General features: G+C 44.5%; 1 protein-coding gene across 1 annotated transcript in view; it reads right to left on the bottom strand.

Annotated features, from left to right (window-relative positions):
* RHOT2 (ras homolog family member T2) overlaps positions 1-20,957 on the bottom strand; it is a 398,937-nt gene extending 377,980 nt beyond the window's left edge. The window contains exon 1 of the mRNA XM_069210682.1: positions 20,769-20,957. Within this exon, the coding sequence (XP_069066783.1) occupies positions 20,769-20,805 (37 nt within the window). The 5' untranslated portion in view covers positions 20,806-20,957. The remainder of the gene's footprint in view (positions 1-20,768) is intronic.
* Positions 20,958-23,873: the final 2,916 nt, after the last annotated feature.

The raw sequence follows: 23,873 nt of genomic DNA, 5'->3' as shown, positions 1-23,873 counted from the left end.
GCCAGTATAAGAGGACTATCATTGGCCACGGCGTCTACGATGGATTGTCCGTGGTTGGTTATTATGGGTTCTAGCTGTGGGAGGCCCTGTCAGTACTTCTCACCATTCCATTGTATTGTTCTTCTACAGCTGGACAAAACCTGTGCAGCCCTAGGGCCTGTCCTGTTGTAATCCCTAGTCCCAGAGTGTCTGCCCTCATAACGAGGACAAGTGGATTGTGATCGCTTTCCACTCTGCTGATCAAGGCCATGTCTAAAATGGACGACCATGCCTCTATGTTAATAATAACATAACCGATGATCAAGATAGATTTGCCATTTCTAAAAGTTTCGCTGGCAGCACCATCCGACTTTGAGCGCCCATAACAAAATGGAGACCATTGTTCAGTAGAAGGTCAGTAAAAGCCTTGGCTTTTTTTGTAGACTTAAAGCGACTCATAATTGTCTCTGGGATCCCCATACTACGATCTTCCAACAAGATCTCGTAGCTATTAATAACGTCACAAACTAGTGAATTAAAGTCACTACAAACCAGCATCACACTCCTACCACCTACACAGCCCCGGGTATCTTTGCCATCCACCATACTTATTTTAACCTTTTCGATATAAATGGAGCACTCTCTCCAGAGTGCCTGAACCCCAAACGACCACCCTGGCGGAATATATACGTTCAAGATATCAATTACCACCCCATTATTAAGACCTAACTCGAGTCTCAAATGCTGGATGTTAGTGGAGGCCTTCAGGAGTGGTACATCAACTTGCTCTACTTTACACTCTAGCTTGCATGACACTCATATTGAGATACCCCCAAAGGGCAACCCTTCCCTGCCCAACTGGCAAATATATCAAAGCCCAGAAACCCATCAATACATAGTCCTTCAACAGCTCACGTTTCTTGGAAGCAACAAATATCATGCAAACTGACATACTGTATCCAGTCACTGTCTTCCAGTTTGCTAGCCAAACCTGCTAAATTCAAGGACAATAATTGCAAGTAGCCCCCTCCAAGTTATTGTGGGTAAACGATTTCGGGGGTTCATGCAAAGTAAGTGGCTTGAGAAAGAGATTTCCTTTGCTAATCAATCAGTTCTTGCTCTAGGGGATGCTCCTGCGTCACCAGCAAGTACAGCCACTACCCATGACCAATTATCGCAGTTGGGCCCTTTTTCAATCACGTCATGGCTTGGAATCCAGATTTGCCTGCTGTTTTTGTAGGTGGTAATGGTCAGTGGTTCTCGCACTCTACTACCCTCGGTTACAAAGCTCTTCTTATTTCGCCATGGTGCAAGACCGTGCCTATTAGGGCTGTCCTCCCTTAACGCATCTGCACTGCTCCTATACCCCTAGTGCTTTCTCTTGGGTGGCAATAGAACAGGGCAGCACGTCAACCCCCATTATGCAGAAACAATCTGCATGATTGAGGATTAGTCTAGCTATACCTGGTAAAGCAAATTCAACCAGGGTCGAGGGGCAGGAGATAAGAGGATCGCCTTGGGGATTAGTAGGGGGAGTGCACCTCGTGCCGTAATCAAGCCGCTGCTGCTTTGATCTCAGCGTAACTAATTTCACATCACTTGAAGAGAGGACTCTTAGCTCAGGAACAGCATAGAAGAGGCTTAATAGTCTAGACCTATTTAAGAGGTGGCTTAAGTCAACGTCAGGGAAGAGATCAACGAATTCCAAGGTTTGCCCGCTGTATCTTCTCCCTAGCGTGACATCACTGGGGCCATCAATTTTGTTGCAATATGGGTCACCAGCATCTGGGCTATCTCTATGACTGAATCCTGAAAGCGCCATAAATGGCGAAGCATCTGGGTTCAGCCCCTGGAAGCCCCTTGATACTCCGGGAATGCATAATGCCTCCTGTTAAGGTTGTTCGACTTGGGCTACCACCATCTCGTGGGATCAAGGCAGGGAGTTGCCAGTCTTAGCTACCTTCATTGGAAACTTCCTTGCCACACCTTATTTCCCTTTATAGAGCCTTTCTTCTTGTTCCTGTGCTTCCTTGCCTTTGCTGGATTTTTTTGAGAGCTTCTCCTTCCCCTGCACACCCCCCACCCCCATTGTGAATATCCTCTTAAGGTTGTGTTTGGGTTAGTTGTGGGGGTTCCACTACCCCCTTGCCATTGGCACCTGGCCCAGATATGTTATCGTACGGGAGGGCAGCTAGATTTCTGGTACCCATATTGTCCTCACTTAGTGTGCCCTTGTGGCTGGGAGCTAGAACTAGCCCCTTGTCTATGCTGTTCTTGTTGTTGGAGAATAACCATTTAAGAGAGTAAACTGGAAATGGCGTAGCCCGCTTCCCTTTTTCTTTGGCACGTCCCTTCTTCTTATTCGAAGTTGCCCCTATATCAACATGGGCTTCATTCTGGAATCCAGAGGCTCTCCTTTTGCATTCCATGGCGCTAGCTGGTAGCTCCTTTAGTTCAGTGATTGCATTTTTTTCCCTGGGACCCGGCTTATACTCGTCTTCAGGGGGACTGCCCCTCTCTGGTTCAGAGAGCCCGACACCCTCTCTATGCACATGGGCACCTTCACCACTATGAAGAGCCATACTTGTGTTAATCTGTAATATACTCCCAGTTTGAGCAGAGAGGGGATTTGCAGTTTGCATCTGCATAGTGCTCCTTGTAAGATTTGAGGAATTAAACTGGTTATAAATAGCATGCCAGGGGGTCTGTGAAGGTGGAGGCTGATTTGCCCCGATTGTTCGCTCACCCAGGACTAGGGCCTTAAGTATAAAGGTTAATAATGATTCAGTGTGCTCCATCTCCCTGAGAAATTTCTCCAGTAGTGCAAGGATTGTGACTAGGACATTGTTTAATGCCGTCATAGCCTCTTAGATTATAAAACCTTGTGGGGTCTCCGTGGATGCAGAATTGTTCCTTGTAGGCTGGCAAGCAGAAATATGCTGGAAAATAGGGTCAGTCAGACAGAAACCGCCACTAGGGGAAGAGGTGTTGATTACGGGTCTGAGGCCAAACGTGGCCTCCACCAAGGCCTCAGGACTATCTTCAGCAGCCGGCAAAACCTTAGATGGCTCGCAAGATCTGGGTTTAGCTATTGGGCTACAGGGTACATCTGGCAGCGTATAGTCCAAAAACATCAGGGAGCTGTCATTAAGGTTGTCACTATTCCCCTTGGGGGTACCGTTATCCGGGACCCCTATGTCCCCCAATTCATTATTTGCTGACAGATGTTCGCCACTAAGTCACCCATGGTATAAGAGTTCCAGCAGAGGTTCTTGACCCTCCCTTCCCTGTTGCCCTCTAAATTTGCTCTCCCTCCTCGGGCTCTCTGAAGCACTTAGCTGCTCCTTCAACATGTGGCAGGGTTTTCTATAAACTTGCTTGTCCACCTGCACTAACATTGATGACCCAGCCGAATCAATTTTGACACTCTCAACAGCTCTGGTCTCTCTGAGAGTCTACCATAGGATTCTCCACCAGCATCCTCCATCCTCAGGGCTGCCAGAACTGGCTCCTGCTCCGGATCCTAAGCCAGAGCAGCATCCTGTCTCTTGAGCTGCAACTCTGACTCTGTTTGCTTGTTGGTCTGCACGCTGTTCTGCTCAGTGATCTGCTGGAGGGAAAATGCCTTGTCCACCTTGTGGTAAAAGCTAGTTATCAACCTGTTGGGAAGACCGAAATCAGCCTCTCTAGGATCACCAACTAGCAGAGGTGGGGCAGAAGCAGAATCAGGTCCTTTAGACATTGATCCACAAGGAAGGGCAGTAGTCTTATATTCCTTCCAACCGGAACCCTCTGCTTTAGGTTGTCCCATGATTAATCTACTATAAACTCTCATAGAGAACCTTGGTACTGTTTGCCTAGCGCTTGTGGTTTGTCTGTTTTTCAGTGTCATTTTCCCTGCTATTCTCTAACCACCGCTGGTGTCCAGTATCCAATGGCCATTTGGGTTGTCAAGCATAGTCACAGACTAGTAACGGCACTAGGTCGAGGTGGCAGGAGAGCACACGGAGTGGAGCAAACCACACCAGATCCTAGTCTGGCTGCTTCCACGCCTCTCCGGTTCAATCCTAAGACCCTGGCTCTAATGCCTCAGCCACGCACACTAGCCTGTCCTAGCCTACTGCACTGCCCGCTACCCGTCAGCTCTTAGGTCCAAGGGCCTCTTTTAAATCCTTGTTGCACAGTCCTGGTAGGCAGGTCCAAGTGGCTCTTGAAGCGATTTTCCACCTCTCCCTCTCCTGACCTATTCCCACCTTCCACCTGTTTGCTGTTGGAGGGGGGCAGGAGGGAGTGCTGTGGCTCTTACTATACCCTTTCTGGGTTAGCACCGCACCTCTCCTAGATGCTCTAGCCTCTCCTGGCCTCTAAGTTCATCGGGCCTTGAAGGATGGTATATCGTCACTCCGCTGCTTTACCTACACTGTCCACTCTCACCTAGTTCTCCCTGCACTCCTGATTTTCTCCTGGTTTCTTCTCGGTTCCTGGGACCTGTGGTACTCCTGCGGCCTGGCCTGGCCTAGCCTGTAGACTCTGCTGCAGCGTTGTTAGCCTCACCCACTGCCGGTGCTTCGTCCCCACTCGTCTTGCACTAGTCGGTGCTCCCTGCTCCACTCATGCTCACAGCACGCGCCGATATGCACCGATATCCGAATTCATTCGGCTATTCATTCAGCAGGCTCAGCCCAGTGCCTGAATGTTGCTGAGCTCGGAGCCCTGAGCGGAGCGTTGCCAAACCGCTGCTGCGCCACGATCACGTCCCACCTTGCTCGTCACTCATCAGCTACTCCTGCGTCCACTGTCAGCGTCCACCGTCAGCCTCCTCACTCCCAACTCGTGCATTAAAATGAGCAGTAGCAATAATAATTATTTTCTCTTTTGAGTAGCAGAAAGTTTAACGCTGAGCGCTTCACAAAACAAGAAAGGTACGACATGACATAGGCAGCACATCTTTCACTAACACAAAGAATAAAAGGGAAGGTCACAGGAGGATTATCAGACCATTAATGTCACTCATACAGGTAGGTACAACACAGATAGCTAACATATTAAACGGAGTAGGAGTAGTTAAGGTCCTATTGTAAACTCTCCGTAAACATACAAGAAGCACAACGCACATGGAAGAAAGAGACAAACCTTTAACAGAATTACCATATATTCATTTACTGATATAGAATGATGAAACCCACATACCTAGTGAGGAAACTCTCAGACCTATATTAATAATGTGTTCCTTTTGTTGCCTTGCCACAAGATTAAAAATAGAGGGTAGAGTAATGGACCCTGCTTCTCTTTTCTGTCAACATGTTTTTGCCCTTGAATATTGCCCCTTTGTGGATAGGAACTTCCTTAGGACCATAGGCACCTCACATCAAATATTGTAGAAATGTCCCTGTTCATAGGGCATGCTATTCAAGCACATTCTACATATACTTTTTTCTTCCTGAGCAGAGGAAGCATCTTTATTCAGAAATGGAAATAGCCCTTCTTCATCCAAGAGGTATAACGTGGACAGAAACAGTGCAAGCTTGCCTCCTTCAGAGGACAAATATTGGTATAGCAGAAGCAATGCAAGCTGTCCCATCACAGAACACATACAACTAAGACAGCAGCAGTGCACATTTTGCTTGCTCACAGAACAGATATAGGATGATAGTAGCAAAGCAAGCTTCCCATTCTCACAGAAGGCAGCAAGCACAATCTTCCATTCCCAGCAGGACAGATCCAGCAAAGAAGACTAGTACAAGATTTCATTCTTCACAGAACATGTACAGTTAGGGCATGGGTGATATGCATGTTAGAGAGACAGATTTCTGGAGCTGGAACCTAACTCAATGAAGGAAATGGTTAACCGGTTGAGTGAGTGAATTTGTGAGGTCTGACCCCATTCTCACTTCCATGATATTCCAAGTCAACATTCTGAAAATCCCCAAAATCCCAAGCATTCCACACATTGGGAAGTAACCTTTAAATTGTAGAACACTGATATGGAGCATCCCTGCCACAGCCTAAGAAACTATGCTTCATTCAGGTACACAGGTGGCAACCTCTTCCAAACGTTTTTTTATTGTGCATGCATCAAGTGCTCTGAAATACAGGTCTCAGTGCTGCACCTGTTCAAAATGTTGGGGCCGCCAGTGAATTGTGCCTTAAAGCAACACGAGATTAGAAACTGGTACTAAACATTTCTTTTGCTTACTGTGCCTCTGTAACCCGATGAAGCCGACTCCCATCTATGTTTTTGAATTGGTGATCACTCATATTGCATACTTATGTGCTAGTTTCTAACCAAAATTACTACTTTATTAAAGAACTATGCACTGTTTATCTTATTGGACTTTTTGCGAAGTCTGTAATGGCAAAAGCTAATTGATCAGTTTTGACAACACACAGTGATCAGAAACTGTCCGGCTGGGCCTCACCTGGTGGACATAGTTCCCAAATACAATAATTACAGAGCTTGATTGCAGGAAAAGATTTCACATGCACAAGGTTGACAGGCCTACAGAAACAAAACAGTGCTGAGACTCCACTCAAGCCATCGTCTCTAAGATATATTGCTTAAAAACACCCTATGTTTGAAGTATGCGGGATGGCGCTGCACCAGCATTTTGTGCACAGTTAGAGCACCTATGGTAGGGTGACCACCCGTCCGTAAATTTCACGGACGGCCCGTAATTTCGCCCTGCCGTCCGTGATGAAAGTCTTAAAGGACGGTATTTGTCCGTAATTTTAGCCTTTCACCAAAAGGACAACAGACTGGTAGGGCGAAATAATGGGCAGATCAGATTCCCCAGCTGGACTGAAAGGCAGGGTGTCACCTCTGCTCGGAGAGAGGGGAGGGGCAGACAAATAAGAAAAGGCCTTCTTGCCAGGGTGTCTTGTTCCCTAAAGAAATGCAAATGTGCGCAACTGGTAAATCTGCAAATGTAAAGGGGCTTGAAAACCTGCATTGACTTTAACCAAAGGAGTCACTTGAAGCTTTCTGATGGCAAAGATATTTTCTTTTAGAGAGGCACTGTAATGGTGTTCCAAGGTGAGCTGTGTAGTGAGTGGTTTTAATGGAGCATTATAAAAATATTAGTAATAGGTATCAACTGTACATTATTCAAATCTGTATTTGAGAAGCCCTTTTTTTATTTGACCAAAATGTACTTGCGCATTTCGTAGCAGCCTATATGATGTAATTGTATTTTTATAGCGCTTACTACATGAGGAGGCGTCGAATGCATGTTTAAAATAAGGACTTAGACATTCACAGTTCTTTCAGGAACCTTGGTATCTCATAGTGCTAACCAACATTGGCAAAGCCAATAGGTCTTGTCTATGCAAGAGTTATTGGCTTTGCTAATGTGTTTTAGCCATGTTATACACCAGAGTGGGTGTTGTTCAGTATGGCTAAATGTTAGTGGCATAGTGGTGTGAAGTGGACTAGAGTGGCATATGAGCAGTGGCATAGAGCCCAGTGGTGTAGAGTACAGTGCAGTGGGATACAGTGCAGTTGTTTAGAGTGCATTGGTGCAGAGTGCATTGGTGCAGAGTGCATTGGTGCAGAGTGCAGTGGTTTAGAGTGCAGTGGTTTAGAGTGCAGTGGCATGGAGTGGCGTAAGACAGAGTAGAGTGGCATAGAGTGCAGTGGGGTAAAGTGCATACAATAGAGTGGCAGAGAGTGAAGTATTGTAGAATGGTGCAGTGGCATAGAGTGCAGAGTAGACTTGCGAGGCAGAGTGCAGTGGCGTAGTGTAGAGTGGTGCAGTGCAGATTATAGTGCTGTAGAGTGCAGTCATGTAGAGTGGAGTGATGCAGAGTAGAGTGGCATAGAGTGAAGTGGAGTAGGATGCAGTAGTACAGAGTAGATTGGTGTACAGTGGCGGAGAGTGCAATGTTGCAGAGTAGAGTGTCAGTGTAGTGATGAAGAGTGGAGTAGAGTGGCACAGAGAGCAGTGGCGTAGAGTACAGAGTAGAGGGCAGTGGCATACAGTGCGGTTTAGAGTACATTGGCGCAGAGTGCAGTGGCATGGGGTAGAGTAGCATGGAGTGCAGTGGAGTAAAGTGGCATACAATAGAGGGGAAGAGAGTACAGCAATGCAGAGTGGTGCAGTGTCATGGAGTGCAGAGTAGACTAGTGGCATAGAGTGCAGTGGCGTAGAGTGGTGCAGAGTGGAGTATAGTGCTTAGAGTGCAGTGGCATAGAGTGCAGTGATGCACAGTGCAGTTACATAGAGTGCAGTGGCATAGAATGCAGTAGTACAGAGTACAGTGGTGTAGAGTGCAGTGTTGCAGAGTAGAGTGTCAGTGCAGTGGTGTAGAGTGGTATAGAGTACAGTGGTGCAGAGTAAAGGGCAGTGGCATATAGTGCAGTTGTTTAGAGTGCACCGGTGTAGAGTGCAGTGGCATGGGGCAGAGTAGAGTGGCATAGAGTGCAGTGGCATAGAGTGTATTGGTGCAGAATGTAGTAGTACAGAGCAGAGTGGTGTAGAGTATAGTGGCAGCCAGTGCAGTGTTGCAGAGTAGAGCGTCAGCGTGCAGTGGTGTAGAGTGCATTGAACAAGAGTGCAGTAGTCAGAGTGTCAGAGTACAGTGGCGTAGAATAGATTGTTTCAGAGTAGAGTGCAGTTGCAGAGAGTGGAGAGGTGCAGGGTAGAGTGCAGTGGTATAGAATGCAGTGGCACAGAGTGCAGTGGCATAAAGTAGATTGTTTCACAGTAGAGTGAAGTGGCTTAGAGTGGAGAGGGGCAGGGTAGAGTGGAGTTGCATAGAGTGGCATAGAGTGTGATGGCATAGAGTAAAGTGGTGTAGAGTGCTGTGGCATAGAGTGCAGAGATGCAGAGTAGATTAGAGTGATGTACAGTGTATTGATCTAGAGAGCAGGGGGACAGAGTTGAGTGTTACAGAGTAATGTGCACTAGCGTAGAGTGCATTAGCTCAGAGTGCAGTGGAGTACAGTGCAGTGTTGCAGAGTGACAGAGTGGAGTTGTGTGGACTAGACTGGTGTTTCCTAGACTGGAGTGGTATAGCATGCAGAGGAGCAGAGCGCAGTGGTGTAGAGAGGCGTAAAGTGCATTGGCATAGAGTAGAGTGGTACAGAGTAGAGTGTAGAGGCCTTGTGTCAAGTAGCATAGAGTGCAGTGGCATAATGTGGAGTCGTTCAGAATGGAGAAGAGTGCAGTGCAGTGGCATGGAGTGGCGTAAAGTGGAGTGATACAGAGTTGGGTGCAGTGGTGTGGAGTGGTGCAGAGCAGAGTGGAAGGGAGTATGCATGGTGTGGTAACACACTGCCATTACAGACAACATATTTTTTATTGAAATGACCATTACATTTGCACAGATATACAGTTTTTCCAAATCAAACTATATTGTACACAGACGATGATATGTGGAAATGGCATCACCTAATGCAATGATTTGTTTTAATCATATAAAGGTATTTGTTTCCAGTACAGTTCAGAATTAACAAAAATGTGCTTAATTTGTACTCCTAATTCTGATATATTCTGAAGTTTATTTAAATGTCATCATGTGATATAAAAAATTATTTCCTAACCCCAGTATCCAGCAAGATTGTCGCATAAATCCTCTCACTTTGAAGTCAGAGTAAGAAAAGTAAACACTAAGTTCCCACCGAAGACAGGGCCTGACATTTGACTTTGTTCTTTAAATGCACAGCAAATGTGATGCGATAAGAACAAGATTTACAGGACTATTTACTGAAAGGGAGCACTCAGAAGGATACTGTAAATAAGGTTTTGGCAGGGGACGAACTCAAGTTGCATAGCCTAAAACAAATAAAGCCAGCAAATTGAAAGCAACAAAATGTGAGTTACAGACCACAAGGCTAATGGCAAGCAACACATTCACAAGGAAGCATTATGAATGTACTTAAAGTGACAGCTGTGGGAAAAGTCCAGTATTTTAGTCCAGTCCATATCTTGCAGAGGTTTGGCCACATCAATCACCCAGGTAGTATGACGAGAACACCTGGAATGGTTTCCATGTTGCAGGAAAGGTCTGTACACCCATTCTATCAGTTTGCCACCAGTTTCTATGGTGTAGAGCTTCTGGCACACCCCTTGTAGGGTTAGTGCTAGGTGGCAGACATGAAATAGGGCATTTAATGATAATTTAAGGTGGTTGTAAGTAAGGAGTTGACGGGGTGAAGATGGTAGTCTGCCACAAGGGTTTGGAAATTTAGTAGCTCGCCGTCCAGAAACAAATCCCCTGATTTTAAGATACCTGCAGTATGCCACTGATGGAGTTGTTCTGAGGTAGTGCAGGAGCATAGGGTTTTTTCATGTCAGTGAGTTTACAGGTTCTAGCAAGGCAAGAGAAAGCTGTGCACGATAACCCCAGATGGTGATCCATATAAATGGTCAGTAGGAAACAATGAGCAGTGCATTAAGCCTTCCTTAAGAGTCTTTACAGGTAAACCCCATCTCATGCAAGGAGGTGGGCAGAAAGCCAGCGAGCCACCCATTGGACCGGTGCAGCTGAATAATAGCATTCTAAGTTCAGAGACATAATCCACCTGCAGTCACCGGTAGCTTTAGAGTGGAAAGAGCTACCCAACGCCGCCGCAGCGACCAAATCAGATGTGTGGCACGTCTGAAGAAGGAATGAAGGACGAGCAGGGGAAGGTTTGCAAAATAATACTATCATTGGGGTAGCACACCATCTTCTCTAGTGCCACGTGGCCCACTACAGAAAGCAGAAGAGAAGACCAAAAAGCAAACTGGGCTTGGAAGGACCGTGACGCTCTCCCGAGATTTCCATCCTGCAAATCAGTGGGAGAATGGTAGATATTAATCACTATGTATCAAAATGTAACTGGTTCCCGGTTCAATCTGAGATCTAATTGTATATAAAGGGGAGAATAATGCCATATGTTCAAGAAACACTAATTACATTTTAAAATGTTTACATTTTGTTTGTGCAATTTACATCCCAAATATTTTATAAAGTCTATGTGTACTTGACACTTAGAGATAATCCAGATCACTAGTTTGGCTTTTGCTCAATTTCAAAACAATTTAAAGACATGGACAACGCGGGCAATTGCCTTGCACAACCTTGCAAGGGGTATGGCACCTGCTCTCCCTTCACAACCACAAACAGCGGACCATTGCACCAGATGAGTTTGCCAAAGGGGATGGGTGTTCAACCTGTTGACAGTGCCTCTTCTGTTTCTCTCCTGTGTGCAGAGACAACTCCCCAGGTACCCAATACCTTCCGATAGTCTTGGTGGACCCATCTTGTCTGATTTTAGCAATTGTCCCACCTTCTTCTCTTCCTTATTTATCCAGTTCTTAGCAACAACCCTTTGAATCACCTGCTATGGATCTCCCATTTGATCTCGATTTCATCCTCCTCTTTTATTATCTTTGATTAGTAGTCCGGGCTTCCATTTCTGAGATAAATGTATAGTCCCAGACATACACTCTAGTGCTGTGAAACTACAGACAAGTTGTGGGTACCTCACATCCTGACATTAGGTGTGAGGCTGTCGCCCACACCATCTGCCCTGCCTCTTTAAAAATAATCTAGGTTGAAAGTCCATTGACGGTTGGGGTAAGCCAGATGTTTTTGTTCAATTTGTTTAAACAAGCATAAGGTTAATTACCTTAATATTTCCCAAAATGTTTGCCAGGGGTTTTAAAATGTTCAGAAACATAATCAAATTTTTGCTGTTACTTTCTCTTCAAGAAAGATTGGGTAGATTTGGGTAGGGGTGATGGCCTTGCCTCAGTACTGAAGGGCATTGATTTACTACTGAACAAGGACATAATGCGACACCTGAATGTAGCATTCCAGGAGGCAATCACAAAAAGACCACAGTGAATAAATAGTGCTATGTTAAAAAAGAGTAAATAAATGCACTGACAACATAGTGGCATGGCCTCAATTACGTGTGTCTTTAAAACTGACGTTTGTTCTTGAATTTGTGTCCCGAACTTTGACCCTTTGTCCTGAAATTTTGTCCTGAATTTTGACCCTTTGTCCTAATTTTTTTACAGTCCTGTCCAGAATTTGCCTCAATGCCAGGTGGTCACCCTAACCTATGGGTGTCTGCTCGCACTGAGTTAAACTTGCTTGGATCTGGTTTCTGGTGAAGGTTATGCTCGTATTCACTGCAACATTTATACCCTGCTCTCTTACTCAGGCCCGGTTCCAGAGGGGGGATGCGATGGGTCGGGCTAGGCCCACCCAAATAAGCCAACTGGCCCTCCCAAGGCCCATTCAAAAGCAGAAGAGTGTCCATTTGTGTTTCTTTTTTAATGTTTGATGTGTGAAGCAGCACATATTCTGTGCCTAGTGTTTCGTTCACATAAGAGCTAAGGCGAAAACACTTTGTTACTGGGTAAGGATATTCAGCAAGAACCCCAAGCTTCTGGCTGCAGATAATGTGTGAAATTCTCTACATTCATTTTCCATCTGGCTATTCTCCCCTGCTTGGTTTAAAGATTGCTTAGAAATAGTATAGACAATTGTATATAACTTTTAAAGTGATTTGTTTGTGCGTGCTGTTTTAATTTTATGTCAAATGAAAAATTACTGCTGGTTTTCATTTTCCCATTTGCTTTCCCAGCCTAGACATGAAAATGCATGCTAGACCGGTAAAATGCTGACAAGGTAGCAACCTATTCATTGATGGTTAATGGTGAAACAATTAGTGCCTCTCAAAGGTTGATATGGCTGGGTCAGAGTTAATCACACGTCAGGGAATACTTAATTATATTGTTGCCTGGCATGCGACTTAGTCTGTTTGAGTCTTTGTCTCATTACAAAAGGCAACACACTGGTATAAAACTTCCCTATTTCTAAGTGCATTTTCAAATCATTCGTTTATGTGCCTTTTTCTAAAAACTTACGATTCTCTAATCACAGCTACTGCCTCAAGTGCTTTAGATGCACCTTGCCGTTTTATATGTAATTCTTCTAGACAAACTACAAGCCTCTTGTAAAATGATGTTTAATTCCTATTGTTTTAAGCTGTGTTGCTGGCCTAGTCAATGTTGCAATGCACCATTCAGTAGTGTCCTCCATACTTTTTTAGGACAGCCTATCGCCCTCCTACCAAGAAATCATTTTGTTTTCTTATCAATGTTACTTGCCCACATTGTTTAAAAATAATGGATTTATCAACTCTGACATAAGAAGTGAGAAGATCAGATTCCTCTAAAAACTGATTCATCTCCCCACATGGGTTGAATCCTGGTCTCAGTGCTAGACACAGCAACATGTGATTCTTGGCAAATCACAATCTCCATGTGCCTATGGGTGTTGAAAATATATGTGGGTAATGTCCACTTGATCCCCACTAAATATGCACAGTCATTGTAAGAAACTGGATTTTAGATTATTGTTGGGGTGGGCAACTGCTCACTTTGTGGAATAATTACAACTCGTCACAGTGAACCGTCAAAGTCATTAAACTAACTTGATAACCTGGTAGACCTGGTAGCTAAGACTCAAAGCAGACAGGCTTAACTTAGGGCAAAGTATAAAGAACCACTGGGTATGGTCCCTGCCTGACTGGGAGGACAAGGGCTGGGTCCTTTTCAGGTGCCACCTAACAATTGTGTGTGACGGGGGCGTGATATAAAAGAAGTTCCTGAGCCCACGTCAACTCATCTTCCTGCCAGAGGCACAAAAACACCTCCCCACAACCAAGCCTTTGCCTCTGCTCTGGGAACAGTTTTCACAACTCATCAGGGATAATCACTCACTGGGTTACCGCTGACGAGCTAACACAAAGTAGCCTTCAGAAGCTGCAAGCAACAAAAAGATAATTTTCTAAAAGTTTATTTTCTTTAATATCTATTTTTCAAAACATCATCTTCACCAAGGAATAGGACCTTTAATGATACTAAAAATAGATGTTTAATCAATTTAGTAGCTGGTCCCTAAAAGGAGATAGCAAACATAATATGTAAACTGGCTTCCTAATGTTTCTCTGTGGGGCAGCCTTCCTATAGTGAAACTAGCTTTTGGGTGCAACTCATTCTAAGGACGTTAACATTAAATATCTATATGCCCTACTTTTGAATACTGTGCACCCTGCCTTTAGGGCAAAAAGGCCTACATGGGGGCAACGTATTAATATTTACAAAAGGGGTTTTCTCCTGTCAAAAAGGGTTATTTTGACAGGTTGCACTGCTGGTTTTACACTGCAACAGTCAAGCTACAAGAGGAAGACCTGAAGTCATGTTTGCACTGTCTCTGTAGTGGATGGCACAAGAGGTGTGGCAGTTCTCAAGCGTCATTCAACTTCCAGGCCATGGGTGTACTTTCTACACCTGTGGTCCGGAAAGCCTTCTAAGTGGGCCCGCAACTGCTTAAAACATTATATAATATTAGCAGATTATTAAAGTGAATGTAAATAAAAAAGCAAAATGTACAAATGAAAATGGTAAAACATGTTTTAAATGTATAGGAAATTGAAATTGGATACTAAAAATTAAATTAATATCCTCAGATTGATTTGTCAGAGCAGTGCAAGTGCATCAAACAGAATATAGTGTGGGTGATGAATAACCTCAATTGAATTTAAAAAAGCTCCAAGATTTCTATTGAAATTAACATTTTGTTTACTTTTTGTTTGTGAATTAAATAAAATGTACAATAATTTGTGGATCTCTTTGATGAATGCTTGTCTCTATATTTGCTGTACTTGATGAACATTGTTTTGAGGTTCACATCATTGAAAATTCTAAGACTTAGGGGGTCATTCTGACCCTGGCGGTAGACTACCGCCAGGCCAACGACCGCAGATGCACCGCCAACAGGCTGGCGGTGCATCCATGGGCATTCTGACCTCGGCGGTACCACCGCGGTCAGAAACGGAAAACCGGCGGTGTCCCGCCGGTTTCCCGCTGCCCTGGGGAATCCTCCATGGCGGCGCTGCAGGCAGCGCCGCCATGGGGATTCCGACCCCCGTACCGCCAGCCTGGCTCTGGCGGTTCTGACCGGCAGAACCTGGATGGCGGTAACGGGTGTCGCGGGCCCCTGGGGGCCCCTGCAGTGCCCATGCCAATGGCATGGGTGTCGCGGGGCCCCTGGGAGCCCCAGCAGTGCCCATGCCACTGGCATGGGCACTGCAGGGGCCCCCTAACAGGGGCCCACCAAGATTTTCAGTGTCTGCCAAGCAGACACTGAAAATCGCGGCGGGTGCAACTGCACCCGTCGCACCCCTTCCACTCCGCCGGCTCCATTCGGAGCCGGCATCCTCATGGAAGGGGGTTTCCCGCTGGGCTGGCGGGCGGCCTTCTGGCGGTCGCCCGCCAGCCCAGCGGGAAAATCAGAATTACTGCGGCGGTCTTTTGACCGCGCAGCAGTCTTCTGACGGCGGTACTTTGGCGGGCGGCCTCCGCCGCCCGCCAAAGTCAGAATGAGGCCCTAAGTCCCCGAATTCCAGTAATGACTCAGTGGGGGTGCCTGGATTCCAATAATGATTCAGTGGAGATCCCCGGGTTCTAGTAATAATCAAGTGGAGGTCCACAGATGACAAACAGTTAAAAACCGCTGTTCTACACCATGGAGAATAAGCCAATTTAACCATGTTTACAGGGGTAGCACTGGCACTATACTACTGGTTGGCAGGGGTTGAGTGCCTAGAGTTCTAAAGCCAGCAAAGCACCAGAGCAGATAGGGCAAAAATCCAGGAGACACCATGCAAAAGATGGCCAGTTCCTACAATCATATAGATTGTTCCTCACCACTCATTAAAGGTATTGCACTCTGTTGCTTCCTAGTTAAGTTCCTGTTATATAAATACATACATACATGGGTGCTGCGAAACCACCACGAAGAAAAGTACAACAATTGTGAAAACTGGCTCTAATGATGTTTCATCACAATTAGAAAACTGTCTTTACAAGTTTCAGCAGACAGACACGAGAAGTAAGCCTGGACCGACAGGACTGAGATGAAGGAATCTACTCAACGAGGTAGGGCTGTTATGCCCAATAATTAAAAAACAGAAAAGGTACACAATAAGATTATAATTTAATCTTGCAGATTAAAAATTTCAAACAAATTCAACTACAAATATACATGACTATGAGCACAAAATGTATATGTTGCAAGCAATACATTTTCATAATTACAATTTAAGCGTTTGGTAGTACCCGGCCTCACTAAAAAAGCTAAAATGAATCGTTACTTATGAATAATCTGCAATACATTAAAAGGCAATATTCTTCAATTTATTAAATTTTAATTTTCCATCCTGGATTTCAGTACATCAGTACGTTAAAAAAAAAAAAAACACACTTGCTAGTTGAGAATCTTGCCCACCTAAGCCAGGCATTTTTGCAAAAGCACAGTTCTGCATGCCCAGTTTTGTGCTGGGAGATTTTAGATATCTTCTTCATTTGTTTTGCAGTTTGAGGAAATAATAAAATACACTCATATGAAACTCTTTGACGTTACTGTAGAATTTACAGCAACCTGCGAGGTTTGGGTTTATGCAAACTTGGCACTGCTCCTCCAATGAGAAAACCACAAACCTTAAACCTAAAAGCAAAAGACAGGAAGAAGGTCTTACAGATACCTCTTCAGCTTACTGCATGAGTATGAGGTTTGCCCTGGCTCAGCATGTTTTTTTCAACAAACTATTTCGTTCTAGTTAGTACCATTTGTCATTTAGAAGTTTTATCAGTATCTTTTTAAATATACCATGTGCCAATCCAATTTGCCACACCTCCTGATTATCCAATGATTTTAGTATGTTAAGTATAAATGTAAATCCTGGGAATTGGGGAGAGATGGACTTGAGTCAAGTAAATCCAACAAAAGATAAGATTTTAATGTGACTCGACCGTAATTTCTGCTTTGGTGCCAAATCAGGACAAACCAATCTTTATTGCCAGTGTCTTTGGTTAGTCTAAATTTCCAGTCTAATTTGCTCTTGTGAGATGGAGTTAGGTAACTTTTAAGATCTCAGCAAGCAACATGGTTCAGTGCTCAACTTCATTGAGAGTTTTTCTGCATATTCCTCTACTGCACAAGTAAAAGTGTACCGAAATATGTCCTTGTTGCATCTAGGATAGGGTCAGCTTTTGGGCTTGGAAGGTGAGTAAATAATGTGTTCAACACTATATTTAAGAAGCAGCTTTAAGGTTTAGTGACGCTAGTTGATCACGTTACCTGCCCTTTTCATTGAACCAGAGGAAGGTATCAGTAGGCTGGTAAATTAGCAAATGCTTAACTAGTCATACCCCACTGCCCTGGATTCTTGAACTTTCTGCCACATGTGTGTGTGTTGTTTTCAGTTGACTTGCTGTTTTTGCTGTACATATGAAGGACACTTAATTGATGCTGCAGACTGATACTAATTCTGTTCGATATTATTTTGTCAGCTGTGTACTGTAATACTGGGGCCAAATTCCACTTCTATTTTGGTGATCAAAATCCTTAATTAGCCAAAGCTGCCCTTAAGTCTGCTAGATAGAGTCTGAACAAGAGAAGGGTGAGCACACACCCTTGTTTCAACCTCTACTTATTACAGATCTTAGTGGATAAAGCAGAGGCGCAGCTAAGCTTTATTTGAACCAAGGTTATACTGTGTAGCTGCTGGATAGCTTCTAACAGTATGGAATTCCCCATCTATTTATTTTATTGAATTCCCCATCTGACTGATTTATTGAAGAATAAGTTCCTATTAACTCCACCAAACGTTGTTTCTACGTCCATGAAGCAAGCATGCAGCAGTTACCCAGCATTAAAATATAGAGTATATGGTCTGGGAGTTTGTCAAACACGAACTCCACAGTTCCATAATGGCTACACTGAATACTCTGAATACTGGGAAGTTTGGTATGAACCTTCTCAGCTCAATAAATCCACACTGATGCCAGTGTGGGATGTATTGAGAAATCTTAGAAATGCCCCCTGTATACCAGTCCAACTACTAGTGTTAGGGTAACCAGTTTCTGCCAGCCTGCCACATCCAGACCGGTTTCAGGCCACATAGGGTAAGTGCCTTTGTCACTCTGTGGCCAGGAACAAAGGTGTAGTGTGTCCTAAGGAAACGTGCAGGACCTTACTCCTGCTTTTCTGGGCTCTGGGGTGGGGTAATTTACTTTCCTTTACTGTATTCTTACTCTCCCAGCTATTCTGCACACATTACACTTGTCTAGGGTGAGAATTTGTGATTCACATTCCACTTTCTTAGCATATGGTTTGTGGTGCCCCTAGACCTATTTTCTCCCATTGCATTCTATGGCATTTCCTGTTTGCATTGTTCTATGACTATTTACTTATCTAATTTTGGTGTCTAGTGTATATTTTGTGTATAATACTTACCTCCAGAAGGTGTATTGTCTCTAAGATATTTTTGGTACTGTGTCACCCAAATAAATACCTTTATTTTTGGTAACACTGGGTATTGTCTTTAATTGTGTATAAGTACTGTGTCACTATAAGTGGCATTGCATGAGCTTTGCATGTCTCCTAGTTCAGCCTAAGCTGCGCTGCTATAGCTACCTCTATCAGCTTAAGCTGCTAGAACACTACTACTTCACTAATAAGGGATAACTGGACCTGATATAAGGTGTAAGTACCCAAGGTACCCACTACAAACCAGGCCAGCCTCCTACATAAACACACCCCTAAATTGAGTATTGAGGGGGCGACCCTGAACCCAGGAAATCAGATTCCTGATGACCTGAAACAAGAAAAAGGACTGCTGACCTGAAAGCCCTGCAGAGACAACGGAGACGACAACTGACTTGGCCCCAGCCCTCCCGGCCTGTCTACAGACTCAAATAACCTGCACAGCGACGCATCCAGCAGAACCCGCAAACTCTGAGAACTCAGAGGCTGACCTGCAACCAGAGGACCAAGAAACTCCTGTGGACAGCGGCTCTGTCCAAACAGCAACAAAGAAACCATCTTTAAAGGGACTCCTGCCTCACTCCGGAAGCATGAGTCCCCAACCCTCTGCACCCAACACCCCTGGCTCATGTCCAGAAGAACCAACACTGCAGAGACGACCCCCAGGCGACTCCAACAATGTGGATACCCTGAGACGGCCTCCCTGCACCCCCACAGTAACGCCTGCAGAAAGAATCTAGAGGCTCCCTCTGACCGCGACTGCCCGGTAACAACGGAACCAGATGCCTGGAAGAAGCACTGCACCCGCAGCCCCCAAGCCCGAGAGAAACCAACTCGGGGTTCAGGAGTGATCAGCAGGCAGCAGTCGGTGGCTGGCCCGAGAAGCGCCCCGTACCCTGCCTGTATCGTCAGAGTGACCCCGGGGTCTCTCCATTGATTTCAACCTAAAACCCGACACCTACTTTGCACACTGCACCCGGCCGCCCCTGTGCCACTGAGGGTATGTTTTGTGTGCCTATTTGTGACCACCACAGTGCTGTACAAACCCCCCCGGTCTGCTCCTCGAGGACGCAGGTACTTACCTGCTTGCAGACTAGAACCGGAGCACCCCTGGTTTCCCTAGGCGCTTATGCTACTTGGACGCTACTTTGACCTCTGTACCTGCCTGGCCCTGTGTTGCAGGTGCTGGGTGTTTCAGGTTGCCTTGAACCCCCAACAGGGGGCTGCCTATGCCCCGGAGACTGAACTTGTAAGTGCTTTACTTACCTGAAAAACTAACCATTAGTTACCTCCCCTAGGAACTGTTGATTTTTGCACTGTGTCCACTTTTGAAATAGCTATTTGCAATTTTTGCCAAAACTGTGTACATTACTGTTTTAATTTCAAAGTTCCATATTTAACTATGCCAAGTACCTTACAATTTATGTACTTACTTGAATTCTGAATCTTGTGGTTCTAAAATAAATTAAGAAACAAATATTGTTCTATATAAAAACATTTTGGCCTGGAGTTAGGGTCTTTGGGTGTGTGTTCTCATTTACTGCCTGTGTGTGTGTGTGTACAACAAATGCTTAACTGTATCCTCTGATAAGCCTGCTGCTCAACCACACTACCACAAAATAGGGCATTAGTATTATCTAATTTTGCCATTATCAACCACTAAGGGGAACCATTGGACTCTGTGCACACCATCTCTCACTTTGAGATAGTATATACAGAGCCAACTTCCGACAATAGGTAGGTTCTCCACCCATATGCTTGACATGGACTGTTTGTTTGGGCAGTCAGGCTTCAATGTGCATTTTAGAACTGCACTGCCAGACGTGTTGTCCTCCTCGCGCTGACCTACAACGGCCTGCCGAAAATCAGTGCTCTCAGATTTCCCAGTCCCAAGCGTGACGCATCAAGTCCAGATTTTTTCCTTTGCATTCTGGGATTTATAATTCTATTATCTCATTATATAATTTGGATAGCAAGGTCAAAAAAAAGAGCAAAGGAACCCACATAATCGGATTAGCTACTCGAACATGGATCTGGGAAAATTGAGAGCTCTGCAAAAGTAAGGACAGGCAATGAAGCTCTTCTCTCATTCAGATTGGCTCCACTAAGACTTGCAACAAACTTAACCAATCATTGCTTCCTAGCCAGGAACACTTAGAATTGTGGGACTGCTAGTTTGTTTCCTATTTATATATGACGAGCTAAAACCAACAGGCAACGTACTGTCGACCATAATGGGTGAACTGTATGCGTTCAATACATGGGCGCTATGCACGAATCATTTTATCAGTTCTAGTGCCCTAAAACGTAAGCAGCGCTGGGTTCTTCCACAACGGAATGTGAACCAGCTGCGACTGAGGGTTCCTGACACAGGGAACGAGGCGTTGTCGGTTGCCTCCTACAGGTGGAAATATGTAAGATTCCAGAGAAGCGAACCTGGCCTCGAGCACATCCCTCACCTTCCCCAAGCAGCAGGATCCGCACGTCCCGCTTCATGGCTCCGGTTTGCCCTCCACTCCCAGCACACCAGGAGCTGAGCTCCTACTTTACTGCTGTCCAAGAAAGCCAGGAGGCGTCAGATCTGGCAGTTGTGGTAACCGGCAAGACTGTCAAAACCCCACCAAAGTAATACAGGACAACATGTGGAGAAATAAAAGGAGGACTGCGCTATATGCCCACACGCCATTTCTGTAAACAACAGTATTTATGGCGGACATCTTATAAGGGTATGTTTTTTCTCAGCACGATGGTTGGTCGAACAGAAAGCAAAACTCTTGGCTAAATTTAGCTAAAAGTTGCGCACTTACCACTGTATTTATTGCTTCCGGTTTAAAGTTCGATAGTAGTAAGAATTGGTTTCGTAATTAAATAACACTAATTTAACTGATAGAACACTTAGTATATTGATGACACTTTCATTTATATTGATGACACTTTCATTTGCGAATGTGTCCGACTCGCATCGAAATATCAATGTTCTGAGTCTTCCAGAATATTACAAATTGCAATTTAGGAGGGCCGTAGTATTCCTTTACTTGCTTGGTGCTCACAAGTGCGTCTTCTATCTTTATAACAACATTTTGGCTATGAAAGAGTCGACCTCGGTCTTGCAGTTACGTGCGCAGCCGCATGTTTGTCCTCCTGACACTATAGACATAGAAGACATAACCCAAAACCTCTATTCTATCAAATTAATTCCTATTAGGATATAATAACATTGGATGTTAGTTTACTTTTCAGAGGCCCGATCAAATAGAGTGCATTAATTATTTATTTAATAAGGCTAAGAGAAAGGATGTAGCATTAGGACCACAGCTGCCGACTTCAGAACTAGGGAACGAGCTTCACAGTCTGTCTGGGCGATGTTAGTCTGCGAGAGCATAAAAAATATGTGACCTTTCGTTATGTAACTCGCGCTCATGTAAGCTCCAATCCCTTCTGGTGAATTTACCGCTATGTAAAATTGCAAAATTTCAATTTTGTTAAAAAACAGCGAAACTGTTTCCAGAATAACATAAATATAATTCGTAAACTCCAATGTATATCACCAGTATTGGCAAAGCACAGAGGTCTGGTGTGTAAACAGGGCACAAGTCTGAAAAAAAGAAGTTGGGGGACTGTCTAACCAAATTAGACAGTATACAAGTGACATCATGGTGCATGATATGACAACATGTGACGTCATGGTTCACAGCAGCAACACAACTGCTTAGTTTTTTGGTGGCATCTCCCATAGTTCATCTGGCGGGAATCTCCCTCTAACGTGCATGGGTCAAAGTAGTGTTTTATAATTAAAAAGCCGATGTTCCAAGAAAGGATCCCTAGGTAAGAGTGCGTATGTTTCTATGAACTTTAGAGACAAAGCGTTACCACGATTGCCGGCAACCTATCTTACCACAGCCTTCAGAAAAGCACAGAGTGAAAGAAATGTCTTGTTCAAGAACGCCGTGCTGGCCTAGGTAAAGAACAGCTAGATAGAGAAATGAAAACAAAACCGCAAATGTGGCTTTTCTTAAAATAATAAAAAGAAGCTAAATAAAATATGTATAGGTTAAAGTGCATAGCAGCAGGCCTAGTTTGCTCAAATAACGTGTATAAAGCTATAACTAAAATGGATACAAGACACCCTCCCTTTACTGGTTCAAAGCCTAATTATGTATAAAAGTTACTAAAATTCAACTTAAGGCATATGTATGGGGATGTCAATAATGACAAGTTAAAAAGACACGAGTATATGTTAAAAAGACAATTTAAAATGTTAATTGTGGCATCAAGGAAAGGTCGAATTTCAAAAGTCAGTCATTTTTCAAATCGCCAATTGAATCCAGGACAATTGAAAATAGGAAATCTTCCACTTCGGCAGATGGTAAAGTAGGAAGTTCATTGCCAAGAAAACCAAGAAGCGTTTGTGTTCCAAAGCCTGAGCTCCAGCCAAGACAGCAGCATTACGTGGTGTGTCCAATAATCAGTTTAGAGCTGCATAATCCACAAAGGGCAACTCATAAACAGCTTCCCGTAGCAAACGCACCCTCAACGCGCATGTCTAGCAATGAGCCCTCAGCGAGAACATCAACAGATCAGTGTTCAATGAAAGCAAGCACTGCGTAGAAAGACAGACTTTCAGTGCATGTTAGAACGCCCACCAGAGGCACCGAAACACGGGCTGCACACAATACAAAACCGGTATGAATGACAGAGACAAGTCACACTCCAATTGCTCCAGGAGCGTTGCTCCAAAGTACGGCATCATGCGTTCATGACACAGTTACGCTGGTGGAAGTGCTTTCAGTCCTCCTTGTTGTGACGGGACAGCCATTGTGCATAAAAAGTAGCAATAGCAAGATGCCACCTATTATAGCCAAAGTTATCGGAAATCCCCCGAAATACTGGAGAATATTAAGTGGATGGCTGAAGGTATTAACCCAAAATTAGAGGAGACAGTGTGATCGAAACCAGAACCAACAGCCTTAAAGAAATTTGCGATTCCAGTAGTACTGGCCGCATTAAATATCCGTCCTACGAGGTCACCAAAGTGTCTCGGAAAGTTAGTACTGAAAAGGGACCGTATCTCTCCTGATGACCTCACAACCTGAAGCGCATAGTTCTTGCGTGCAGATGTGAGCGCCACATGTTTTTGAAACAAAAAGCCTTGAGTCTGCTCAACTTGTCAAAATTCACATTTGAAGTAGCGATATGGGGCCAAATCTCAGCTACTTCCCTCTGTCGTGTAGGAGGAAGAAGTACGTCCCCGCAGCATGTAACAATCTTAGAGACTGAAATGACATAAACTATTCTGGTTCGCATGCCACAACAACTCTCACTATTGAGGAGAACATAGCTACCATTCAAAAGCACTTGGAATACATGTCTAATCAAGGGGACTGGGACTCCCTTCAGATAACAAGCCAAGTTCGCTGCCGAAGAGTTGCATGCCCGTGCAAGGACAGCTGTTTACAAACCATTGAATGGCTGACAGAATTCTTGCATTCACTACCGGTAAGGAAGACCTCTCTCATACCACTGAGACATTTCTATGACAATGATAGCTCCCACACCTCATGAAT

Source organism: Pleurodeles waltl, chromosome 10 (assembly GCF_031143425.1).
Source record: "Pleurodeles waltl isolate 20211129_DDA chromosome 10, aPleWal1.hap1.20221129, whole genome shotgun sequence".
NCBI lineage: Eukaryota > Metazoa > Chordata > Amphibia > Caudata > Salamandridae > Pleurodeles > Pleurodeles waltl.
This window is presented reverse-complemented; position numbering and strand designations above follow the sequence as displayed.